This window comes from Lissotriton vulgaris, chromosome 1_1 (genome assembly GCF_964263255.1).
Source record: "Lissotriton vulgaris chromosome 1_1, aLisVul1.2, whole genome shotgun sequence".
Lineage (NCBI taxonomy): Eukaryota > Metazoa > Chordata > Amphibia > Caudata > Salamandridae > Lissotriton > Lissotriton vulgaris.
The window spans coordinates 2004944009-2004971152 of NC_141685.1; the positions used below are offsets into that span (position 1 = coordinate 2004944009).

General features: G+C 45.2%; 1 protein-coding gene across 1 annotated transcript in view; it reads left to right on the forward strand.

The window, feature by feature from the left end:
• LOC147751528 (glioma pathogenesis-related protein 1-like) overlaps positions 1 to 21686 on the forward strand; it is a 961356-nt gene extending 939670 nt beyond the window's left edge. Inside the window, exon 5 of the mRNA XM_086920012.1 lies at positions 17342 to 21686. Coding sequence (XP_086776138.1) covers positions 17342 to 17439 — 98 coding nt within the window. The 3' untranslated portion in view covers positions 17440 to 21686. The remainder of the gene's footprint in view (positions 1 to 17341) is intronic.
• Positions 21687 to 27144: the final 5458 nt, after the last annotated feature.

Sequence of the window (27144 nt, forward strand, 5' to 3'; positions counted from 1 at the left end):
CAAACAGAAAGCATTAATTTTGAATTTCTCCTTAATTTGTATTCCCAGATTTGCTCCTTAGGCGTCGACGCGTTTCGGCGGTGCACTCAATTTAATCCGCCTTCATCAGGACAGTGTATAAATAATGTTTCTCAAATAATTTCTCAAACAGGAGATAATTCTAGAAATGTATTATAATGGGTGTTCAGCCTCCTTATCGTCAAGTAGAGATATTCGTCCAGCGAATACTTTTCTCTATATATTCAAACACTATTTAAAAGTTAGTGGCGTAAGGCGTAAATACGTCTTTCAAAGTCATGATGATCTCCAGCAAAATGACTGGAGGAAACAATTAAAAAGCTAGTACGTAAGCACGCAGTAATGATATGTTCTGTTCCGACTTCCGCTTCTTAATCAAACATTTTCATGAATTAGCCATGTTATGGGTTCAGGGAGTTGTAGTCCAAAGATACCCGCTATACGAGGTAAATTCCTCTTAGTCAGCCCTTAAGAGTGTTGATCACGGACGTCCTGCGTGCTCCTCTTCGTCTTCCCGGCTAGCTTCCGTGCGATATGTGGGTTGTTCAGTAGTTTTTTTGTATGTCTGTGAGTACTTATGTACTATTGTAAATCTGCCCAAAGGGAATTTCTTTCTGACTAACGTTTTCTGAATTTAAAACATGACTTTGTCACAGGAATATTCACCTACCAATAACATTAATTTCACTTTAGTTTTTTGGTGAGAATTTCCAGATATTTTTAACAGAAAGTAATATTTTATTATCATATGTAAAGTTAACCCCATGCAGTGCAAGGTCTTTGCCAGTGCGCAGCATGGGGTCGGCCACATGGTCTGCAGCCAGCCTCACACCGCTCCCAGCCTTAGGTCAGTTCCTGCATCCAACTCCCCATTGATAGCCAACCCTCCACAGTGCACATCCAAGGATTATTCGCAAGGCCTGGCCTGCAGCTAGGCCCTGCGTCCAACCCATTGCATTCAGGGAGACTTACTGACTTTGTCAAACAGTCACCATACCCAACTATTCAAAATGGGTCTATTGGGTTCATCAAGGGGTGAGCATATCAAAATATATGAAGCAGATTGATCATCTTTCTCCAAAAATCACAAATTCTTATTTATTTTTCAATTCTATATTTTTATTAATTCATACAATGCTTATTAACAGTGATTACTATGAAAATGTTTAATAAAGTAGTAAAAAAAAAAGTAGTAATTCAAGAAACTGTAGATGTTTCACAGCCCGATGGGCAGAAAATCTGGATTTTATTAAAGACATGGAGGCTAAGATTATGCAAATTTTCCTTTATTGTCACAGCTCAGCAGTAACAATGGAGAGAATAAAGAACTCAAACCAACATTCTAATACGGTATAAAGTGCATGAGCCCACATCAATCTTCCTGCTTTGTCATATTGATGCTGCTAACAAGGAAACATAACTTGAAAATAGTGAATAAACTTCTTAAAGAAAATGGAATCCAAAGGAGAATTATTCTGAAATAAAAAGAGACATAATAAGGTCAAAGAGTAAACCCAGGGTGGTATAAGAGGTGGGATAATCTTAGCCTCGGTGTCTTTAATAAAATCCAGATTTTCTGCCCACCAGGCTGTGAAAAATCTAAATGTTATGGCATGACACGGAGGCCAACATTATGCAAGTTCAAAGTGAATTAAGCACATTATCAATCACATTATTGATTGATCTGAAATACCATGTTTTAAACATACTCTCATTCGACCAGTCAGCAGCTCTAAGAATATCTTGGAGGCCTACACCCAACATAAAGGCTTTAGAAGCTGAGTCACCTCTGAGGGAGTGAGCACCAAAGATAGAAACATCCACACAACTCTCGCTCATCACTACTTTCACCCATCTTGCAAGCATGGGAGATGAGACCGCTTTATGAGGGAATCTGTTGGAGATCAGAAGTTGACTCTCATCCCCTCTCAAGGGGCAGTTCTCTTTTCATACACTTTTAGACACTTGACAACACATAAACCTTCATTCAGAGAGAAAGAAGGGTAGAAGATAGAAGACAACATAGTCTTAGTCCTTTTCTTGAGATAAAAACAAACTCCTTCAGGCTGATAAGCTCTGAAAGTGATGTCCAAGGCCTTAACATCAGAGGTTCATCTAAAAGAGATTAACCCCTTCACTGCGGGGCTAATTCCCCCACTGTTCTGGAGGCGGGGGGCGCACGCAGCGCCCGGTGCTCTTGACGAGCGCAGCTCATCATGAGCCACGGTGGCCGTGTGCTCCACGCCCAATGGAGCGCCCAACACAGCAGGGGAATTATCCCCGCGTGGGCGCGGCACAACGGTCATGACAAGCTCAGCTCGTCTTGAGCGCATGGCCACCGTGGCTCATGACAAGCTAAGCTCGTCATGAGCATGAGAGGGGTTAAACAAAGTAGGACAGTAAGCTTGAAAGAGATACGTTTAAGGGAAAGATTAGCATTGTCACCCCAGGAGGGCAAGAGTTGTAAAACATTTCTTACGTCCCATAAAGCTGTATATTTAGGAGTTGGAGGAGTAAGGACCCTCATACTTCTCATAATTTTCTTTGTCAAAAGGTTTTGTCCCACCGAGACACAATCAATCAGGGAATGACCCGCAACTATGGCTGATCTATATACATTAACTGTTCTGTAGGATAGCCCAGAAGCAAAAAGTTCAGATAAAAAATTAACTATGTGAACTAAATCAGTTGAAATGGGATCGTAGTGTTGTTGAATACACCAACAAACCCATTTATCCCATGCCAGGCGATATGCTTTCCTAGTTCCCGGTTCCCAAGATTCAGAAATAAGTTGGAAAGCATTCTGCGAAAGTCCAGGGATTTTCCATTGACGCCTGAAATCCTTCATGCCGTCAGAACCAGAAGTCCTTAGTCTATGAAGGATGAGATTCGCCCTCTGGACCCACAAGAATTTCCCTGAAAGGTGGAATGAGAATCAGAAAGTCTACGGACATCTCAAGAATGGCTGGGAACCATGACTGCGACTTCCAAAGGGGAGATATTAATCCCATTTCCTGCGAGTAGCGATGGACATGTAAGAAAAGGCATGGGAGCATGACAAACGGCGGGAAGGCATATGGCTTCAACCCCGCCAGCCCTGGAGGAAGGCATCCACTCCAGAAGCCTGAGGATCTGGTTTCTAGCTGAAGAAGCTTTTCAACTGCATGTTAACGAGTCAGCGAAAATATCTGTCCCAAAGGAGCCCCATTTGTTCTGAATTGCCAAGAAAACTCTCTTGTCCAGCTTCCAGTTGCTGGAATCCCTGAAATTTCTCGAGAACCAATCCGCTACGCCATTGTTCAAACCAGGAATATGCGCTGCCGTAACAGAGTCCCTTGTTCCAACAATAGCCCCAGAATCCTTTGGCTACTTCTGTAAGATCCTTGGATCGTGGTCCCCCCATCTTGTTGACATACTTCACTGCAGAGACATTGTCCATGTGCAGCATAATGCAGCATTTCACGGAATTCTGAGTGAAGCTTCGTACTGCAAAAGAACCTGCCATGAGTTCCAAGTAGTTGATGTGAAGACCCTTCTCATCCTGAGTCCAACGTCCCCCTATCGATGGGTCCCCACATGTAGCACCCCACCCTTCTAGGCTCACATCCGATTCTATTATTAAATCTGGGGATTCGCCGAAGATGGCCCTGCCATTCAAGGCTTCCGCCATCTTGAGCCACCAAGTCAGTTCCCTCTCTGAATCCTGATCTAGGGAAATCAGTTGTGAGTAGGAGAGACTGGTCTTGAGAGCCTTTACTTTCAGTCTCTGAAGAGCTCTGTAGTGTAGGGGGCCTGGAAAAATTGCCTGGATGGTAGAAGAGAGGAGACCCAAGATTCTTGCAAGTAGTTTCAAAAGAAAAGATTTCAACGACAGCACCTTTCTGAGTTCCTTTTGGAGCTTCTTTATCTTTTCCCTTGGTAATTTGAACTCCCTGTTCAGGGGGTTGACCATAAATCGCAGAAACTGTGTTTCTTGACTTGGAATTTTGCAGAATTTCTTTGTGTTTATCACGAATCCCAAATGTTGAAGGAGGCGGATGGCAAGATCTGTGTGGCGAACTACTGTCGTCTTGGACTGACACATTATAAGGATATCGTCAAGGTAGATAATTAATCTCATGCCCCTTTCCCTTAACCAAGCTGCCACCGGACGAAGTACCTTGGTGAAACACCAAGGGGCTGAAGAAAGTCCGAAGGGGAGGGTGCAGAATTCCCATAGTTTTCCTTCCCATGTTAACTGAAGAAACTTCCTGTGGGGCTTCTAGATTGGGATAGTCAGGTTGGCATATTTTAAATCTAGACATGTTAACCTGTCTCCTTTCCTTAAAATGTCCCTTAGGAGGTATATCCCCTCCATTTTGAAGTGGTGGTATGTTACCCAATCATTCAAGCTTCTCAGATTTATCACTGGTCTTTGCCCCTTGTTTTTCTTTTTGACCAGAAATATGTTGCTTACAAAACCTTTTCATGAGCCCTCCCTTATTGCACCTTTGGATAAGAGTACCTTGACTTCTTGGGAGACCAATTTCCTCTGTTCGTGAAAAAAGATGATCTCTTGAGGGAGTTCGGACTGGAAAGGGAGCTCTACAAACTCTATTTTGTAACCCCTGACAGTTTCTAGAACCCATGGGTCTTGAGTGGTTACCATAGTCCAGTTCCCAGAGAAAAGGGCTAATCTCCCTCCCACCATTACAGGGGTATCTAAAGGGTCTTTGAAGATTCTTACCTGAGGAAAAACCTTTGTTTCTTCTTACACCCCTGAATGGTCTTGAACGGTTTCTCTGTCTCTGCAGGAAGAAGGATTGTCCTCCATAAAATGAAGATTGCTGGAATCTGGAGGCTCGTCCCGGAAAGGGTCTAGAGGATGATTGTCCGCGGCTGCGACCCTGCGTTCGACCGGCCCTTCCAAAAATGTTATCCTGAAAGAATACCTTCTTTATGTCGCGTTGCGACTTCCAGATAGAGCTAAAGGCTCCCACGTCTTTGGCCATGTCTCGAATGAAATCCTCTCCAAAGAGGAGACCTTGAGAAGAGGGGCCACCATCCTTCTTTGCCAGTTCAATCAGTTTGGGGTCAATTTTAAGAAGAATCCCTTTACTACGCTCATTGGAAATAGCAGTGTTATCTTTTCTAATTAGGCAGATGGTCCTCTGGACCCACTGATCCAATTCTGTAGGGTCTACAGGTATGCCACCAACGTAGGCATTCTCAGCTATCTCAAATATTTTTGTTAGTCGACCAATTGTGTCCAAAAGGTGATCTTGACATGATCTGAGGCTTTTGTCAATCCCTTTCCTAGGGTCATTGGCACCCTTGGCTATAAAAGCCACCAACTTAGGGTCCAGTTCAGGGGTCATAGCAACCTTATCCGGAAGGGATGGGCGTGGGCACTCAGATCTTAGTCTTGATTTGACCTCTTTAGGGATTTCTCTTCTCAGCCAGAAGCTGATGTAATCCGCAACCAGTTGGGAGGGGAACCACTGTAGGGACAGAGGATTTTTATAAGAAGAGGATCGAACATAATCTGCCCGAAGGGATCAGTAAACTCCATTTTCAAACCTGAGGTCTTACCTGCCTCTTCTGAGCTCACCAAAGCTCTGTCCCTTAGACTTTCATCCTCCAAGTCAAAATCTGACGAGCAGCAGATATCAATTTCTGTCTCATCCTCATCATCAGTTTCAATGTGAATAGGGGGCTCAGAGTTTGACTGCCGCCCTTCCGTGGTGCCCAAGGCACCAGTCTGGTCACCGCTCTGAAAGCGTGAGTCATGGGTCTTCCCACTATTCTTAGACTTTTTGGTCGTTACTGTAGGGGGGTCAGTTGTGTTTCTTTTCTTTGGGGCCTTAGCTGCCCCTTCCTTTGCGCCCAACGCATGCACAGTACTAGTAGAGGGCCAAGCCCTTGCTAATATTTCACATTTTTTATTAATCGTGTCCTTAAAAGCATCCATCGCTTTGTCCATGGCCTTAGAGACCATAGACTCAAGCCTACCCTCAAGGTTGGATTCAGGGTTAGGCATTGTAGGGAATGAAATGAACAGGTGGATAAAAGATCAAGTAGGTACAAGGCTCTTTTTTTTGTCTCTTTTTGTTAAATAGGGCTTGAAATTTAAAGTCAGACAGGGGAAGGGGTTAACTAGGGGCAGGCATAGAAAAAACGAGGTTAAAAGCTTTTTCAGTGCGAAACAACGGAGTGGTAGCGTCGCATCCAGCCAACAGCAGCAACTGCCAAGTGGTTGTCTGCTGTTGACATGGCAACGACGCACGCCCTTCGTGTGGGCGTCCGTTGCTAATCTGTTTTCATCTAAGGCCCTTTCCCCGCGATCTGCGATAGAAGAGCACGTTATTGCGGGGAAGACAGGCTAAATGAGGATTGCGCAAGGGGGGCGTCAAGAAGGGAAAAGAACCATCCCGAGATGTGGGATAGCCCAGGGGGTCAGAGCCTCAAGTCTGTAGAGGCACAGGGTAGAGCGGACACATCAGCCTGCAGGCCCGGTACGAGCGGACAGTGTTGCCGGGCAACGGTAGGAGGCTGCATCTTAACTTTTGAAAGACGCGGTGAGGGAAAGCCTATGAGGGGAGTCAGAAAGAGGAGGTAGGGAGCGCTAGTGAGAGGGGGTCCTGGGGCACTGGTAATGCAAGGGAATAGAACCCCAGTTTAGGCCTGACAGAGACCCTGGGTCAAAGGCAGACAAAAGTCGATTTAGGCATGACGGAAACCCCATGAGGGGTCAAAAGGGAACAGGGAGAAGCAGGCAATGCTCTAATGAGAAGGTCCCCAAAAGGTGGGGGGGAGGACAGAAGAAAGCATAGATCATTGTCTATTTATGAAAATGAACGCATGGTAGGGCCAATGGGACCCAGTCTTCCGGACGGTAACAAATACAAGCATCATATGCAAGGAAACATATAATATCCCATTGTGGCACCTCGGGGTTACCTGGGTCACTAGAAGGGTTCGTGGCGGCAGGTTCCGCACTGTCTAACAGACTTACAGACACGGGTACTTTGGGTAACGCTGGTTTTATTGATTTCAGTAAACGTTTACGTCGTATTGCTTTCCGGTAATACGGTAACGTGGAGTCGAACTCGTTAGTGAGTCTTTGATCGCGTTTTTCGGCAGCCGTTCGTCGGGCGTCCCGTGGGCTTCTGGGACTGGTGGTCCAGGCCTTCTCCTCCACGATGTCAGTAAACTCCACCGGCAAGAAAGGAAACGAACAGCGTTTTAGGTTAACTGGTTGAGGACCAACGCACAGGGTGGGGGAGTGAGGACTCACACGTGCACACTTCTTTCACTAGTGTCGGATAGTGAGGGGAGGGTAGTGCATAGGGTGAGTGATAGTTTTACTTTCGTGGTCTAAACCACTTAAAACCCCCCCAGCCTGAAAGCCGTGATCGTACCTCTGGTAGCCACACTTCCCTCGATGAAGTGTGGCTGGGCGAAGAGCCTTCCTGTTGGCCTCCTGGCTTGTCGTCTTCCTCGTTCTTCCGGTCCGTTCCTGGGTTATCCGCGTCGGGCTTTGTAGACCGTTGTTCCTCCGTGGTCTTTATTCCTGGTCTTCTTTCGTCTGCTTCTCTTCCTTGTTCGTAGGGTGGTCCTCGGATTACGTCTGCTTCTCGTCCGGGTCCGAAGTGCAGTCCTCGGGTACCGTCTGCTTCTCGTCCGGGTCCGAAGTGCAGTCCTCGGGTATCGTCTGCTTCTCGTCCGGGTCCGAAGTGCAGTCCTCGGGTATCGTCTGCTTCTCGTCCGGGTCCGAAGTGCAGTCCTCGGGTATCGTCTGCTTCTCGTCCGGGTCCGAAGTGCAGTCCTCGAGTATCGTCTGCTTCTCGTCCGGGTCCGATGTGTAGTCCGACGTGCAATCTTCCTTCATCTCCGGGTGCAACACACACCTGTTCCTCGTCTTGGGCGGCTTTTAGCGGGCTGGTGTGGGCGTAACCAACGTCCTGTTCTATGTCCAACTCCGCCCAGTTAAAGTAACAGGATTCCGCATAGTCTTCTGGTTCTGAGTCGTACGGTTCTTCGCTGCGCCGCCAAGTCCCAGGATGCTGTTCAAAGAGAGGTGAAACAGGTAAGTCTGAAAAGCCATATTCCCCGACCCCGTCACACCCATATAAAATATCACAAAGTAAGCACAAATAAAATGAGGGTACTTATCTCTGTGAGCAGCAGCAACTAAGAAGGAAGATGGATGTGTGCTCATGCACTTTATACAGTATTAGAATGTTGGTTTTAATTCTTTATTCTCTCCATTGTTACTGCTGAGCTGTGGCAATAAAGGAGAATTTGCATAATGTTGGCCTCTGTGTCATGCCATCAAATCAACATGTATGTGGGTCTTTCTTTTAACACAGTTTTTATGATTGCATTATGTGGGCTAAAAAATGTTTTACAAAAATTCACATTTACAGCGAGCCAGTCTCCTGTGGGAGCCTTACTCCTGTGGGATCAAGTTGGCCCAGAGAAAAAGAACCCCGCAGGCCAATGAGAATGCTCTATTTTTTTAATTGGTTTAGAGGGATTCTCGCAAGAGTCCCTCCAATCCAACCATCCAGATATGTAAAAAAAATGTCGGGTCTAATTTCTCAAAAATTCCTAAATGGATTTACACCAAATCACAAAAAGCATGGATCAAGATCTAGCTTCCTGTCAAATCTGGTGTAATTCCATTAAGCACTTATTATATGACATTCCAAAAAAGTCTATCGAAAATTCCAATCGTAATTTTGGATTTTGGGTTCCCTTGTTTTCCCACCCTCCGCTTGATGGATCGTCCCAAAACTTTTGATGAAGAAACTAGGCAAACAAGAGCACTTGTATGAAACGTTTTGTGAAGATTTGTCAAACGGTGCCAAAGTTATAAAAGGTCTTTACTATGGAAACACACACGTATATATATATATATATATATATATATATATATATATATATATATATATATATATATATATATATTGACACTCAGGCCCACATGCATCAATATCGGCTTTTGCGATTGCGAAAGATAGCGATTCACAATTTAGAAATTGCAAAAGCCTATGCATGATTATTTTTTCATTTTTTATGCAATTCGGTAAAAATCGCTATTTTTACCGAATCGCATAAAAAATGCGAATTTCAAATTGCGAATTCGCAATTCCCATTCATTCCTATGGGCCAAAATGCCCATAGGAATGAATGGGAATTGCGAATTCGCAATTTGAAATCGCAATTCATCAATCCATTTCAAGGGTGGAGAGGGGGGTCTAAATGACCCCCCCTGCACCCATGAAATGTACTTTTCAGTAGAAGTTACATACACACATGTCCTAAGGACATGTGTGTCTGTAACTTAACAGTTTCAAAAATGCATTTTTGTGCATTTTTAAACAATTTCGCAAATTACCATGAGGTTGAACTTCGTGGTAATTTGCACTTCCAATTTGAAAAATCGCACATTTTTTGGAAATGATGCATAGCATTTAAGAAATCGCAAAATTGCGATTTCTTATATGCTATCGCAATTTTAGAAATCGCAAAAAAGTTGCGATTTCTAAAATAGCATGATGCATCCCAAACAGCACTTTTGGAATCGCAAACGGCCGATTTTAAGGAATCGCACCGTTTGCAACTCCAAATATGCTTGATACATGTGGGCCATAGTCTCTAACATATATGGAACATGCACTAAGAAACTGGAACTAATAGCATCTTGGTTAATCATACTCAATGATTGCCACACGGCATGTTTCCATACAGCGCCCAGCAATTATGTAGGAGAGTTAGACTTGTCCTCCATGTGTGAATTAATCACCAGGTTCCGGAAAAAAACATTAGGATAGGCTCTATATGAGCCATTGTATAAACTTACTACATAGCCCATAATGCATCATAACTAGCAAAATGGAGACGCTGTATAAATAATGAACAGTAGCAATGGACAAATGTTTGCTGACCGTGACCAGGAACCGTGAGGTTCGAAACGCGTAGGTGGAAGAAACCTACAGGCAAATAAAAGTGCAATTAATCAATTTCAAGTGGTGTGCGGTGTCTTCGTCGCTGAAGGTTTATTGCTTTGACATATATATATATATATATATATATATGAAATGAAATGAAATGAAATGAAAATGGGATTTGTAAAGCGCTACAGTTGCCCTGAGGTAGCTGTATATATATATCCTTCATATGTGAAAACTTTATCTTTGTGACTAAAAGTGATAAATTAGGGTTCGTGACATCGTAGGCATTTACATATGAATAATGGTTGCGTACACTGATCTAATTGTGTATATATATGAAGTATATTATACGTATTAGATATGGACCAATTTTAACCATGTGTATATATATGAAATTTATTTATTTATATAAATTTTTTAGGAGAATTGTATACTTCACGAATATTTTTATATACACTGGAACCCGTTGGGCACAAAGCCCTTTATTTCATGTTGACTCAACAAAGTATGTTTTCACTGTTGATGAAATGAAAAAAATGTGTTAAAATGATGAAAAAAATGTGAACTGCACAGCTGTTTGGAAATAGGCACTAGCACTTTAAAATCACTTGTTTGTGTCCATGACACGCTATGTGATCAAGCCTCTCTCGAGGTGAAACGCGTCATGGTGGATTGCAGGCTGTAACTTTTTGCACGAAATAAAATGCACTGAAGGAAACTGCACCTACTTTGTGTTCTCGCTCCTTTCGTTGTTCTGCGTGGGAGGCAGATGGTGAATACGACGACTTTCTGGATATTGCGGTAACTGGAAGCTTCCTGGTTACGAGCGAGACCCCTCTTCACTTGGGCGGTGACACGGCAGGAAGCAGTGGTTTCGTGAACCGGAACCGTTTTTTCGACACTCCGGTAGGAGGAAGCCGTGTATGCCCCTGCGAGACAGCACACGCTTGCCGGGAAAGAAGGGAGCCAGCGACACCGGAGAAGCACCGAGGTGTTCGGCAGCCCATTCCGGGTAAGGCAGCATTCGATATTCGCAGGGAAGAGTGTGCCACGCGGGGCGCGCAGTGATTGTGACAGCGCTCCCCGTCAGTTTAGTTTCCTCAGTGAAGTGCGTAATTACCTTCAGCCACACAACGCAATGTCCGCCGCCGTGTTGCGGCACAGAGAGCAGGCTGTGGAGTCAGTCTTCGAGAGCCCGGCAGGGGGAGACTCAGCTACGCCCATTCAGCATCCGGAGGGGGTAAATACTAACCCCACGATTAGAGACACTTTTCGCAAACTCGAGAAACTCTCGAAGAAGGAGCAGGCTAAGTGGTGGGAGAACAAATCCCTCACAAGATATCTGGAGGTGGGGCGGGTCCCTAGAGGACTCCGGATAACACTGGCCCCCAGTTACGACAACCCGGACCCACATATGCTTGAAGAGTGGGCAACAGCCAATTTAGAATCCTCAGCAAAACTGATGAGGATCCTTGTAAAGTATGCGGAAAGTGACAGACTAAAACTCCAAACCGAAATTGAGCAGCTAGAGACGGAGCTATCAAGGGTTGAAATTAATGAGGAAGTGAAAAAAATGAGGGAAGACATGGAGAGTCGCCTGGCAAAGGAAGAGGACATTATTAAAAAGCGGAAGGCTTTTCAATTTGAAAGAGACAGACTTGATTATTTGAATGGCCATATCTTTACATTTGCCCGTAAGTTTGATGGAATTAAAGCTCGGATTGGCAACACAGGACGTAAGGCACGAGAAACCACGTCCGTATCCATCTCCTCCACAGACCTGAGTTCAGCTGCAGAGAGTGAGGGAGAAGAAGGCCCTTCCAAAAAACAGGGACAGGGGTTGGGGTTTACAAAACTTACCCCGGCACAGGAGGTGAGCTGCCTGTGCGAGAACCGAAGAGACACTCTACGCTCGAGCTCACAGCCAAAGGCCCCACCAGGAAACAGAGGGCAAACAGGAAACAGGCTGAACGCAGGAAATGCAACAAAACCAGGAGGAGAAAGGAAAGCAAACAGGGGGAGATGGAACAAGAAAAGAGGGCAGACCTCTGTGCCCCCTCAGTGATCAATCTTACCGATACAGCCCTAACTACTAAGGAAACTTCCATCCTATCTCTGGGACTCTCATACTGTCCCCCGAGGGACTTTAATTATGCTGATACCCGGATGGATGTCTTTAGATATGTTAGGAAGCTGAAGCTCAATAAATTCCATCGCCTACACCCATATAAAAAATCCAAGGTCACCACGCCAACCAGCCCCTCACTTCTGACAGCTGGTGAAGGAATGGAAATGCAGGAAATATGGGAATTACAATGTGAAAGTACTGATACGCCAGTGGTCAGTGACGAAACCATTGGCAGGGGAGTCAGTACTACGCCATTCAAACCTAAGTCCACCTTCCTTCCAGTATCGACCCATGATAACTTGGATGTGTACCACAAACTCGTTATTAGTGACTTGAAAAAACTATACATTGCCTCAAACAAGAAGGAAAAAGTCATCAACAGGCAAAACCAATGCTATTACAATCTGGTCAAAAAATTAAAAAACAATGACAAAATCATAGTTAAGCCGGCCGACAAAGGAGGTAACATCGTCCTTTGGAAACGTGAGGAATACATCAAGGAGGCCGAGCTCCAACTGGGTGACATGGACTGCTATGAAAAGAGCAATTTACTCACTATTAGAGCAGCCTGGACTGACCAGAACTCAAAACTAATGGCTTGGCGGAGTAGTGGTTTAATATCCTTTGATGAATACAAATACCTGAAGAAAGACCACCCAGTCATCCCCAGCTTTTATCTCCTGCCCAAGGTGCACAAGGATGCCCTTGTGCCCCCTGGGAGGCCAATTATATCGGCCATAGATAGCTCCACGGAATGCATTTCCCGCTATATTGACTACTTCCTGCAGGAATGGGTAAAGGGCTTGGATTCTTATGTCAGAGACACGACTGAATTTTTGTGTAAACTGGCCTCAATTACCTGGGATGATGAACTGTTGCTTATCACCATGGATGTTACTTCATTGTACACATCCATTCGACACTGCGATGGCATAAAAGCAGTTGAGTATTACCCTGACAAACGCCCCATTGAATATCTACATCACAATAAGATGATTGTTGGCATGTTGAAGATATGTTTGGAACAGAACTTTTTTATCTTCAATAATCAAATATACCAGCAACTAAGAGGGGTGGCTATGGGGGCCTGCTTCTCCCCCAGTTTCGCTTGCCTCCATATGGGACTGTGGGAGGAGCGGGTCCTTATGGGTGAGCATAGGACAACGATGCAGAACAAGGTTATGCTTTACCTAAGGTATATCGATGATCTTTTTATGATTTGGAGGGGGTCGCATGAAGAGGCTACGGAATTTGTAAAACAACTCAACCTAAATAGCTTAAACCTCCAATTTACATCACACATCGATAAGGAAAAGGTTACTTTCTTAGATGTGGAGGTTTATATCAGGGATGACACTCTGCAAACTAAGCTGCACAGGAAATCAACTGCTGGTAACACAGTTTTACACGCCAGCAGCCAGCATCCTCAACACCTTATCCGCAGCATCCCCTATGGGGAGATGCTAAGATTGCGGAGAATCTGTAGCTCTGATCTGGAGTGTGACCTGGCACAACAAGCCAGCAAAGCTATGTTCCTACAAAGGGGTTACAGCAGTACTCTAATTGATGGAGCGATTAGACGTACTAAGAAAATCAAGAGGGAGGAAGCCCTAGTGCCTAGAACTAGATCTGATGCAGAGTCTAGCAACAATGAGCTAATTCAATCTAGAGCCATTGTGACCTATAGTAACCAACATTCCCAGATCAGGAAAATTCTAAACAAAAACTGGAACCTGGTCAAGGATGACCCAGTTACAGGTAGCCTGGTACCAGACAAGCCTAGCCTAACTTTCCGCAAATCCCCCAGCCTTGCCAGTTCCTTAGTCAGCAATACATTAGAACCCACAAAATCCTGGATGGATCACATTACCGGTTTCAAGAAGTGCCTTACATGTAAAGCCTGCCGCCACGGGGTCAACAAAACTCAGGTTTCACGCCCCTTTTCAGAAAAACCTTTTGTTATCAATAAAAGGTTGACATGCAAGACAGAATATGTTGTCTATGTCCTGCAATGCCCTTCTGGACTACAATATGTGGGAAGTACTCGCCCACCTGCCCACAAGCGGATTTTACAACATCTCAGGGCAATTTCCGGAAAGGATCAGGCATACCCCGTGGCCAGACACTTCGAAACCGTTCATAATAGTGACCACAGCAGCCTTCAGTATTTTTTAGTTGACTCAGTTTTGCCTCTCAAGAGAGGGGGTAACCGAGACGCAAAGTTACGTCTCTTGGAAACCAGATTCATCCTTGAGTTCAACACAAAGAGCCCAGCAGGTTTAAACAATAGCGAGGATCTTTACACCTGTCTCTAGTTAATATAATTCTGCTGTCCCTCATTTCTGAATGATTCACGATCTTATATTTGGATTTATTTAGGGGTATCTGTACAATTTCCCCCTCCATTGGCTCTCGGTCTGTTTTTATCTGACTCTGCTACCTGCTGTTAACTGTAGCATGTTTTTTAATATTTAGTATAAGCACCTCTCACTCATAACAAATGTTGATCTGCAGTAACTATAAGAGGTTGATTTAATAGTGCATGCCCTTATTGTGTTTATCAGAATGTGCAGTTCCTCTGAAAAAGCCCACTAGGGCGGAATTCTGTTTTTCCATCTCCTTCATATGTGAAAACGTTATCTTTGTGACTAAAAGTGATAAATTAGGGTTTGTGACATCGTAGGCATTTACATATGAATAATGGTTGCGAACACTGATCTAATTGTGTATATATATGAAGTATATTATACGTATTAGATATGGACCAATTTTAACCATGTGTATATATATGAAATTTATTTATTTATATACATTTTTAAGGAGAATTGTATACTTCACGAATATTTTTATATACACTGGAACCCGTTGGGCACTAAGCCCTTTATTTCATGTTGACTCAACAAAGTATGTTTTCACTGTTGATGAAATGAAAAAAATGTGTTAAAATGATGAAAAAAATGTGAACTGCACAGCTGTTTGGAATTACGCACTAGCACTTTAAAATCCCTTGTTTGTGTCCATGACACGCTATGTGATCAAGCCTCTCTCGAGGTGAAACACGTCATGGTGGATTGCAGGCTGTAACTTTTTGCACGAAATAAAATGCACTGAAGGAAACTGCACCTACTTTGTGGTCTCGCTCCTTTCGTTGTTCTGCGTGGGAGGCAGATGGTGAATACGACGACTTTCTGGATATATATACAGATATGTGTATATATATTAACCCTGGGCGTAGTGGGGCTTCGCGGAGCTACACGAAGTGGGAGAGAAGCTACGCCCACCCCGGCACTCCGCGTAGCCCCACTTCGCACCTCCCTCCCGCTCTCCCCTACATACATTATTTAAGCAAAAGAGCATTAAAACAGCAAGATTAAAGCATTTACTGTGTCCGGGGCTCGTCCAGGGCTCCCTCTTGGAATCGCGTCCGTCATGGGTATCAATGCGCATGCGCGAGCGGCCGTGCATGCGCATTTCTCCCGAGAAATGCGCATGCGCGGGTGGCCGCGCATGCGCATTGGTATCTAAGATGGGACGCTATTCCAAGAAGGAGCCCCGGACGAGCCTCGGACACGGTAAGTGCCTTAAACTTGCTGTTTTAAAACTCTTTTGCTTAAATAATGTATGTAGGGCAGGGCGGGAGGGAGGCGGGTGGCCGGCTACGCTGTCTACGCAAAATGCGGAGGAGGCAACACTACGCCTACTCCGTGAGCATAGCCGATTCGGGCGCCCAGGGTTAATATATATACACATATATGTTCACTCATAAGAATATAAATATATATTTATATATAGATATAAATATATATATATATATATATATATATATATATATATATATATATATATATATATATATATATATATATATATATATATCTCAATATCAATAAAATACCCTTTCAGGCATAGAGTGATGAATAAATTATGCAAAAAAGAAGGTCTGGGTAGTTCTCAAGTTTAGGTGGAAAGCAGCTCCTGTATGGGGCACTCTCAAAACCAGCGACACTCTAGAGATCTGCTCACTTCAAATGTCTGCTTTTCTATTAAAGTCTTTAAGCGTAGGATTAGCACAGTGCTATCCACGCCAACATATATATATATATATATATATATATATATATATATATATATATATATATATATATATATATATATATATATATATATATATATATATATATATATATATATGAATATATATATATATATATATATATGAATATATATATATTCACTGAAAAAACCATAGGTTATAGACCATATATAGTTAGGAATTTGCATTTACAAAACCTTGAAAATTCACTGAAAAAACCATAGGTTAGAGACCATATATAATTAGCTGGACATTTTATTGATATAAAACCAATGAAATTCCATATATAGTTAGTTGCACTAACTATATATTTCGTGCATCCACAATCCAATGCTGATGATGTCACATATTACATCATTCATGACATGGTCAGTGACATCACCTTCCTGATGGAAATTCTCATTGATGATGAACAACAACCGTAGCTCACAGTCACGGTTAATAGAGCACATTGGGATGGAGAGCCACAAAACACAATAGCAAGAGAACTATTTCAATACACGCTCCATCTAGTTTATGCCAATGTCTTAAAGCCCAAGGAAGACAGCCTTGTGCAAAATTAAATGTCAGTGACACATATTAGGCTTGCTTAGGGAACATTAGGCTTGGCATCCTTGGAAATGTCTCTACATAACCATTAGATGTGTGAAATAATAATGATAATAATTGGGCAGTGAGTCATGATATGGTTTAGAAGGTGGTCCTGAGTTGTAATCAAGCTGATCATGTAATATTTAACACTTCACATGTATATTTTCTATCAGAAAATAGCTTACCAAAGTATAAAACTTTGCTGAAAAGCTAAATGAACTAAGAATGGCTGTCTGTGGTACGTTATTTAAGGAGAATAATTAATAGCAGTCTGTAGACTTCAAATATTAGTGCTTACAGCCTGACTCATGTTTATAGATGAATCTTCCAAATTTACATATTTCAAAGTAGTTTTCATGCCACAAAAAAGCCCTGGTAAATCGTGGCATTTTCAGAGGCGTTGTGGTAATGTCAGCGACAATGCTTGGTTCAAAGGGCTATTGTTAGGTTTGCCCATAACGGTTGACCCATTTGTCAAGGAGAGGATCACCTTCCCCTACCTACGAGTTAAAACTGAATAAACAATGTCATGCTTTCAATAGATAATCATCCTCTATTTATGTTTTCTTACAGGTACCACAAAAGGTGGCAGCAACGGGAATTCAGCTAAGGGATCACCTTTTGTTCAAATGAGTTCTCTGACATTTTTTCTTGTTCTTTTTTTGTTATAGTTATCAATTAAATCTTGTAAGAATTTGCTCCAAAAATTGAATTCATTGTCAAATGTTCGGCTAGAAATTTGCTTACATGTTTGCTTTTCTTATTCATGCTAATATTTTAGATCTCCTCTGGACCCTGAACCACATGTTGGTGCTTTTACTTCACTATATATTTCTTCATAGATTAAGTGCTTAGAATGTAACTTTAAATAAAAGTAAGTGTTGTTTAGGTTTGTTCATATTAGTAGTTGTTGAATACAACAATAAAAACAATAGTTTTCTTTTAGCAATAATTGTGCATTTAATAAATGTTAATGGTGAGGGCATCATGGAAGTCGACCAACTGTTGTGGCGGGATAACATCAAGGGGTTGTAGAGGAGACTAAAATAAATCACTATATAACCAATATATTGTGTTAGACATATCAATTCTCCATATCCGAAGTGTAATGCCTCTCTATGAGAAAGCGATTCATAGTAAAAAGCAAGTAAGATACCATGGTAGTTTGATTCCACATAACTAATCACATTAACACATGATGTGGTCCATTGTGTAAATTATGATAGTCCGCTATCTAAAGGGCCTCCAAGTTGCTGTGGCTTGGCCCAAAGTGTAAAGGAGTGGCCTTCAGCTTCATGTCTGTCAAAGTCACTTGGAAACATTCACATATTTAAGTCCTATAAGTTAGGGCCAGCATCTGAGCTAGTTTTAGCCCTAATGGTCACATGTTGCTAAACCACAAGGTTTGTGACCACAAAACTAACTACTTATCACTGTGTACCAAACCCTTTTTATGAGTTGGAAATTTCTATAGACTAGTAAAAGAACATTTGCAATTGTTTCTAAATTGCAAATAGCAGGGTTCATGAAAGGGGTTTCCTCCCTCCAATTTCCAATTTAGAAAGGAATTTATTGGTATTTTGTGACTGCAATTACTGTCACAAACCACTGATGAGCTAACGACCCCCAAGGTAGGGTGGTAACTAATTTGCAAAGGAGAAGGAATAGTGTGTTGGCAACCTTGGGGCTGCAGATGGATGAACAGTGCAGAATCTCTACTATTTACCCAGCGGCTGGGTAAAGAGTGCCTTTTTACTGCTGTTTGCTTAGCTGCCAGCCTCACAGTCCAAAATCTCTACTGTCTACAAGAGCCAGATATAGGATTACTGAATCTGTAGAAAGACCACCAAAGTATCCATCAAATTAGAGACATATATTTCTGTATAAGAAAGTGTAAATGCACCTTTCATTTAAACCAAACACTTTGAGCCAACCACCCCTAGGCTGCTGAGCATGAAACGCTGGACGCTCTCAAGTGGGCTCCTCATTGTATATTGGAATTCTTACATGAAAAACACAGCATGACTATACCTGGGTATCACCTCACAATTTTTAGTATCAATGTAACAATAACTTGGAATAAATGGCAATGTAATCTGCCACCTTACCTGTCGTGCAACAAACTTCATACAGTTTTGGGCTCCCATAAATTCCATCTGATACGTTCAGAGGGAAATAGTAGTGCCACCACCACAGTAGTCAGTGGCCAAGCATCAGTTTCAGAATTAAACATTGAAACCTCCATTCCTGATGTATCTAGAATTTTATCATGTGAAGCCCAGTTAGGCACAGTGAAATTCCATGTGACTCCTAGAGTATATTGCACATGGCTCAGTTGAGTTCTTTGTAGCTCTTGATGAGTTCAAAACATAACACATGCCATACTCAATTCAAAGAAATCATAACTTCAACGTGATATTGCTGGTAAAGTAGCTGTGTGACAGTTGATCAATATGGCTTTGATAAGCCTAAAAGAGGTAGGGAAACATCTTTTTTTTAAATTAGATTTTACAAGATAAAAAACAACGTAAAAAGCATACAGACATACACCAAATGTCATCCATAGTCTGCGAGCAATGCTCCTTTCCATCAGAAGATACAGAGCCTTAGTGCCAACAACCCAGCAAGGGGCCGGCGGCGAATCGCATTCTTATCACCTTCGTCTCTATCCAATGGAGCCCATCCCCCATAACCATTCTGTACCCCCTAAACTCATTCTGCCAGAAGCACATTTCCCCTAGCGTCCACACAGCACTCTCCAACTCCCCCAAGAGGTATTACATCTCAGGGCATTCTGCTATTACATACTGCAGCCCCTTCTCCGTTGTCTTCCCTTGCAGGCCTTTCGTCCTCCTCGGTACCGCGTATCATGAACAAACCCCAGAAGTTTTTGGGGCGGCTACATGATGGGAGCAGCTCACTGTAATTTTCCAACTGCGTGCAGCAATAAAGCACATCATGGGACCAGCGTTTCACGGTGGGCATCGGCCCTCTCATCCAACACTGCGCCACCACCCGTTTAGCTATAAGCGTGCCCATGTCAACCAGCAGACGCGCAGTTTTAGATAACTTTTTGGAGTAGCCCAGGAGCGCCATTGCGGGATCTGGTTCCAGCTCTACTTCAATTATCCTACTCCGTTCTCTAAAAATTGCCACCCAGTATGTGTGAATACCTGGGCATAGCCATGCCAGGTGTAGGAAGTCTGCTGTGGGAGCGTTACATCTGTCGCAGGTCGCCTCTTCCCGCAGCCCGTATTGACATAGGCGTTCTGGGGTGTAATACACCCTGTTTATGTATTTGAAGTGTATAAGGCGGTGCCTGCCATGAAGTGAAATCTTTCTGGTGTTCGTGCAGCAAATCCCTTTGCCAAGCTAACCTTGCTTTTGTGTACCGGTTTTCCCTGTGGGACATTGCTATTTTATAAAGATTGGTAACAGCCTTACACGATGACTCAGTCTTAATCACGTAGGAGAGTTCCAAAACCTCCGGTGGCTCATCTAAATCATCTCCCTGCAACTCGGACAGGGCTCTGCGCACTCTATAATACTGGAATTGTTGTAGCATGGTACACTCTGTGACCGAACTCGATGCTTGTTCCCAAGTTTTTACCTTCTCGTTGTGAAACATGTCCCCTGCTGACTGAATGTTAATGCTGTGCAGTGCGTTTATCGCACCTTTATCTCTGCATGGAGTAAGCTAGAGTATCCAATCCACCGGCATTAAGGGTGAGTACAAAAACAAACCCCCTGCTGTTGCAGTATGCAATTCCATGCATGATTGGTAGTGGTTATAGAGTCTATTATCACAGTCCTCTGGTCGACTGGTTTGAATAACGTTACTACCAAGGGGAGAGGGTCTGCGAGTATTCGCTCCATTCTTACATGGGGGATATTCGGGTCACCATGGACCCAGGTATGTAAGTGCACCCACTGCGTGACCCTATAGTACAGCTCGAAGTTGGGGGAGCCCAGGCCCCCCATACTGTATGGAAGCGTGAGGACCTGCCATTGGACCCGTGCCTGTTTACCCGCCCAAGCGAGCTTAAGCATCAATTGCTTCAGTCTCTGAAAGAAGACACACGGCAACACTAGCGGAATATTTGTGAACAGGAACAGCAGCCTAGGCACCACCACCATCTTCATAATGGAAATGCGTCCCAGTAAAGAAAGCAGAAGGCGGGACCAAGCCTCCACATCATCCTCCAATTTGCTGATAGCCACGCCATAATTTTCTCGGAGGACTATCTCAGAGTCAGTATGCAATTGGATTCCCAAATATCTAACCAACTCCTCAGACCACTGCAGAGGGAATTCCATTACAAATTCCTTTGTGGTCGGCGTGAGTGGAAAAGCAATCGATTTCGTCCAGTTCACCCTCAGGCCAGAAAGTGCACCAAAGTGTACCACCTCTCTAAGTACCGCCGACAAGTTGTTCTCCGGATCCCGGACATACAACAGTGTATCGTCCGCGTACGTGGAAACAACTATCTTATAGGTCGGGAACCCAATGCCTTAATTCCCATGATATTCTCGTAGCGCACATGCGAGTGGTTCCGCTAGGGTGTACAACAAGAGCGACAGTAGGCAGCCCTGTCTAGTCCCCCTAGTTATGGCAAAGGGTTCTGTAACTAGATTGCCCAAACGGACCCTCGCACTGGGTTTGTTATACAGTGCGCCAACCATTTGCAGAAATACCGGCTCTTATCCCATTATTGTCATTACCTGTCGCAAGAAAGGCCACTCGATGGAGTCAAAGGCCTTCTCCATATCTAAAAATACTGACACTGCCTCAACGTCCTGTCTTACATGTTGCATTGTACCAAACACTTTGCGTATGTTATAGGTGAGGTTTCTACTTGGAATAAATCCCACCTGTTCCGGGGCCACCAGTTGCGGGGCCAGGAGTGCTAGGCGAGTTGCCAACATTTTCGCAAATAGTTTGGTATCCACATTCAAAAGGGTGAGTGGGCGGTATAAGATGCACTCCTCCGGAGGCTTACCCCGTTTGGGGATTGCCACCAATAGTACCTCTCTCATCGTCTGCGGCATACAGCCTGTGGTACACAGGTCATCGAAAAGAGTCACCTGGTGTGGGAGCAGAAGGTCAATATAAATGCCTTATAAAAACCCACCGTGAGCCCACCCGCGTCCGGGGCGCTACCAGACTTCATGCCAGCCAGGGCCAACAGTATCTCATCCTTCTCAATGGGGAGCATTAGAAATTCCCTGTGGGTGTTTGTGATCGTCGGGAGGTGAATGTGTTCCAAGTAATCTAGGATCTCTGCATCTAGGTCCCCCGCTCTATTCGTGTATAAGTCTGCATAGTATTGCCGGAACCGCTTTGCAATGTCCGCCTCATTATTTAATATCTCACCCGTCTCTGCCCTCACTGCTGTGATTAGTGTCCTCCCACGTTTTTCACTCAGCACTCTTGCAAGTACTGATCCCGGTCTGTCCCCGTCCTCATACGTAGGTGCTGTCGCATATTCTCCTCCTCAAGTTCCTTGCCATTTTCTGTCAACTGGCGCTGTTCCAGTTGCCCCAATTTCAGTTCCAGGTCACTTAGTCTTTGTCTTATGGATTTGAAGACTCCCGAGTGCTTCGCCATTGCCACGCCGCGAACGTAGACCCTAAACGCCTCCCATATTGTTTGAAAGTTGTCAACCGAGCCTTTATTAGTCTCAAAATACGTTTCTATGGCCTCCGCTAGCTCCCCCTTGAAGAGCGGATCCAGCAGCGAATAGGGCGGGAAGCGCCATGTAAACGGCTGTATAGTTCTCTTAGGAGTGGTAAGGACCATCAATAACGGCGAGTGATCCGAAAGTGTATGTGGCAGCACCCTGCAGTCCCTAACGTGCCCCAGCAGCGACTTGGAGGATAACCAGTAATCTATGCAAGTATGCACATTATGAAAGGCCGAATAGTGTGTGTATCCTCCCTTATCGGGGCTGCACGTTCTCCATACGTCGTTAAGATCCATATCAATCATCACTCTGTCCAACATCTGCGCAACCGCGGCTGGTCTTCTATTGGGGCCTGCTGATCTGTCCCTGTTCGGGTCTCTCACTAGATTAAAATCCCCACCCCATAAAAACTGGGCTGAGTAGTACCTACTTGTGGTTTTTGCCACCGCAGTATAAAACTCTGGACAATCATAGTTGGGGGCATTCACATTTACTAACACTAAGTCCATCCCTCGTCCTCGGAATCTGTATATCACAAACCTCCCCTCAGTGTCTGCTCTCAGCAGTTCCAACGTGTATCCTGTCCTAGGGTTTACCCATGTTAGCACACCCCTGGCATGAGTTGTGAAGCCAGACGAAGTGATATTTCCTGCTAGGGACCTGCTTCGCAGCATCACACTCGTCTGTGGGAGATGGGTCTTCTGGAGCATAGCCACATCAACTTTCTGCCGGTGCAGGTAGCTCACTATTTTACGCAGCTTGTGATGGTCATTAAGCCCCCTAACATTCCACTTCATCGCTACGATACCATCAGTGCGGTGTACGCTATCCGCCTCGGCCCGTCCTGCCATCAGTGTCATTACCATATACAGTAGATCTTAGCACGACTTGCATGCTCACAATGGATTCTGTATGCAAAAACCAAAACCATCCCTTCCATCTCTCCCCAAACCACATTTGCTTCCCAACCTTTCCCTCCTGCCACCCACAGTTGACCACCCGCAACTTGGTCACGCAGTACCCCCAGTCATGCCCAACCCGCCCACCAGGACCCCCATCAAACATATCCCACAACAGGTATTTATGTGCTCTAGCACGCGAGGGCGGGGACCCTCCGTATATAATTACAGTAGCTTATCTATCTATGCCCAATGCCCTGTTGCGCCACCGCCGTGTCAAAACATTTGCATCATTGGAATTCTGAAATATTCACACGCGTACCAGGTGGATACCTGCTCAGGTACATCATTTATAACCCCTCCCGACACTCCAGGCACAGTAGTCCGTTTATACTCTACCATCATCATTGCACCCCATATGTTCCCATCGGTGCCCTACTCCCCTCTCACAATGGCAACCAGCAAAGCTGTGGCACCATCACCATTGTGTCGATGAGTCCCAACCCCCGTTCTTCCTGCTCTCCCCCCCAAAACCTGCAGAGAGTTAGTACAGGCATCCCAGAGCCGCCACCCCACCCCTCTCCCCGGGCCCCTCTACCGTAAATGCCCTGTGTATGCCCTGTATTTTTAGTCTTGCTCCTCCAGCGAACTGCCAGCAGCTTCACTCTGCACCTGCCTCTGCAGACTGTTGCGCTGTCCTTTTGACCACCCCTTTGGCGCCTGATTCAGGGCCTTTGGGTCCGTGAATATATGGGATTGCCCCTGCTGATTCACAAGCTGCTTAGCAGAGTACAGCATAGCGTAATCAACGCCAAGGTCTCTTAGCTGTCGCTTCAGGGGAGCAAAATGTTTGCGCGCTTCCTGTACTCTCGCTGTAAAGTCTGGGTATATGGAAATCGCCGATCCTTCATACCGCAGTGTCTGCTTTTCCCGTGCTATGCGTAGCCTCGTGTCTCTGTCTCTGTAACTAAGCAGTTTCGCGATGATGGTATGCGGCTGGGCACCCAGCTGAGGTCGAGGGCCCAGAGAGCGGTGCGCCTGTTCCACTACAAACATTGCTGAGAAAACCCCCTCTTCGAGTAGCATGACCAACAGCTTTTCTACGAACAGTTCCATGTTCCCTGTTCCCCGTGGGAGTAGTCTCCGGCAGGCTTATGATTCTCAGGTTACAGCGCCGAGAGCGGGCTTCGAGGTCCACAGTCTTGTCCTGCAAGTTTGCATGAGGTTCCCCAGCTTCTTATGGTCAGTGTCCAGTGTGGAATGAACCTCCTCCTCCTCCATGATCCTCCTCTCCGACATATCCAGCCTCTCTGCATGTTTATCCAGTCTTTCCGTCATGCGTTCCATCCGGTAGGTCAGGGCGTCCATTTTCGTGCCCAGATTCGCTATTCCGCTCTGAAGGCTCTTTTCCATAGATATTAGTAAGCTGCGTATGTCCGTGCTGGCAGGTTCGCTCTCTATTTCCGGTATTCTCTCGGCCTCTGAGCCTGCAGCGTCGTGAGATTTTGAGCGTTTTTGTCCAAACGACAACTTCGCCTGCGTCTTGTCTCCTTTTCCCATGACTTCTCAGTGTACGTCAGGCCTTCACAGAGATCCTGCTGTCAGCTACCTCCGGTGTATGGGTGCAGTGGGGAATGGCCGAGGGGCTGGCACCCACCCACAGAGTCCCTCTCAAGACTGTCTCCAGTACTTTGCTCGTACTCTCTTGCCAATTCCCAATGGCCCCAGTATTGCTCTGCGCATACTCAATTTTCACCCCACCTCCACACAGTGCAGGTCTCTCTCGTCCACTGGCAGCTGCAGCCCTTCTTCCGTCCCTCTCTGCGGGCACTGATATGCATGCAAGTCTTCGCACCTCCGTGCTCCTCCGCTCTGCCTAGGGCCGTGGTCTTCAGTACTTGCGGCGGCGAGCCACCTCCCCACCCGCTTGGCACTCTCCTCTCCCCTGTCTCTCCTTGGGGGCTTCCTGTGATGGGCAAACAATCTCCACAGCGGACCTTGCTCCAGATGGTGCCTCTGCTATGGGTGCGGCGCCCCCATGACCCCAAGATGAGCGGATGCAAGACTATTATGGGTGTCGTTCCCTGGCAGTCGGGGAGGGGAGGGGATGACCCTCTCCAGCTACTCACATCTCACTCTGTGTGCTGGGCTAGACTTTCCTGCCTCACCAGTGTGGCCCCGTACCAGCTGTGACACCGTCCGTCCCGCTTCCAACACTTGTGCCAATACCCGCGCCTCACCACTGTTCAGTCTTGCAAGAGCAGGGCACCTAAGTTTTTATATGGTGGGCTCTGCATCGGCTGCCTCCCACACCAGAGGACCCTTCCGCTCGTCTGCCGAGTTTGCACTCTCTCCAGCCACAACGCGGATCAGGCGCCCCCCCCGGTTCCCGCCACTTGACTGCTCATTGATGGTTGTGGAGGAAGGGGGGCAGGCCCTCCATGTTAATCTACGGCCGCAGCGCGCTCAGCTCCAGGTCTCTCTCTCCACCAGCTGCTGCCACTCCTCTTTTCCTCCGGGGGGCCGCCGCACTCACCTCGGGCTTCCTCTCCCAGCGCACTGATCTACACTGTCGCTTCTCCCTCCTGAGCCGGTGCGCTCACAGTACCTGATTTCCGCCTTGCACAATCGCACCTAGGTTCCCAACGCGGCAGACAGGCACTGGCCAGCCTTTACGATCGCTGCCAGACGTCGGGTGACGCAGTGCAGCCACATCTCACACTGCAGTACGCGGTCTGTCGGCCCAGGAGCCGCTCCGTCATCACACCTCGTTAACTCCGGTCAGCCACCTCCAAAATCGTTCGGGATAGCGCCCGTCTCCAGTTCTCGCTGTCCGGTAACTAATTCTGGACCGTGGAGTCCTAATTAATTCCAATGACACAGGATAAATGTAGCTCAGGGCTCAAGCGGCCATCTTGGTCGCGAGCAAGCTCCGCCCCCCAGGTAGGGAAATATCTTACCCCTGCCCAACTCGTACATCAGCAGACCAATTTCTCCACGGTATGGTGTCAGAGGAGAGATTAGGGGATATTCTTACCTCGTATGTTGTATCCATATATAATCAAAGTTGAGAGTGCGTGCCTTGGATTGGTTGTGACTAAGTAGCTGCCGATAATATAGCGGCAAACATGAACATAAAAAGAGGACTACCGTACAGCTATTGTCTCCTCTTGTTTTCATCATATTTGTGTGGGAAATAGCTCCAGAAATGAGCCAGTATTAAAATTAGACACAGTAAGACTGTAAGCGGTCCAAATTTTACCAAGATGTGTGGGAATATAGCGAATTAATTGAATAGATCATTAACACCCCATGTGAACTACTGAGAAATGGGACTTTGTTGCAAAAGACTGAAGTGTTGTTCAAAGTACAGTCCAAGTCATTGTGTGGAAGAAATACTCTGAAAACCACCGAGGTGAGATCTAGTAGAACTATGGAGAGGTTGTATTTACTATTCCCTATAGGTCAACACTATTTTCAGTGAAGAGTGATCCATTTATAGACTGTCATGACATGATGTATCCTCACAACATGTCTCCATGTCTATCCCACTTTTAAAGCAATGTACATCCTTATGTTGGTCATGTTACATTCTGCACGTGCATACATGAATAGTGTACAAAGCGATACATTGCGGATTACAGTCAGTCCATCAAAAACGCATGTAGTTCTCTGTCTATGTTTAAGCCCATATCTCCTGATTTAAACTGGATAATCTATTGGCTCTCTCGTTGCCTTAGTACCAGTGTTCTATTGCCTTCTCCGAGCATGGAGCCTATTGTATCTATGCCAT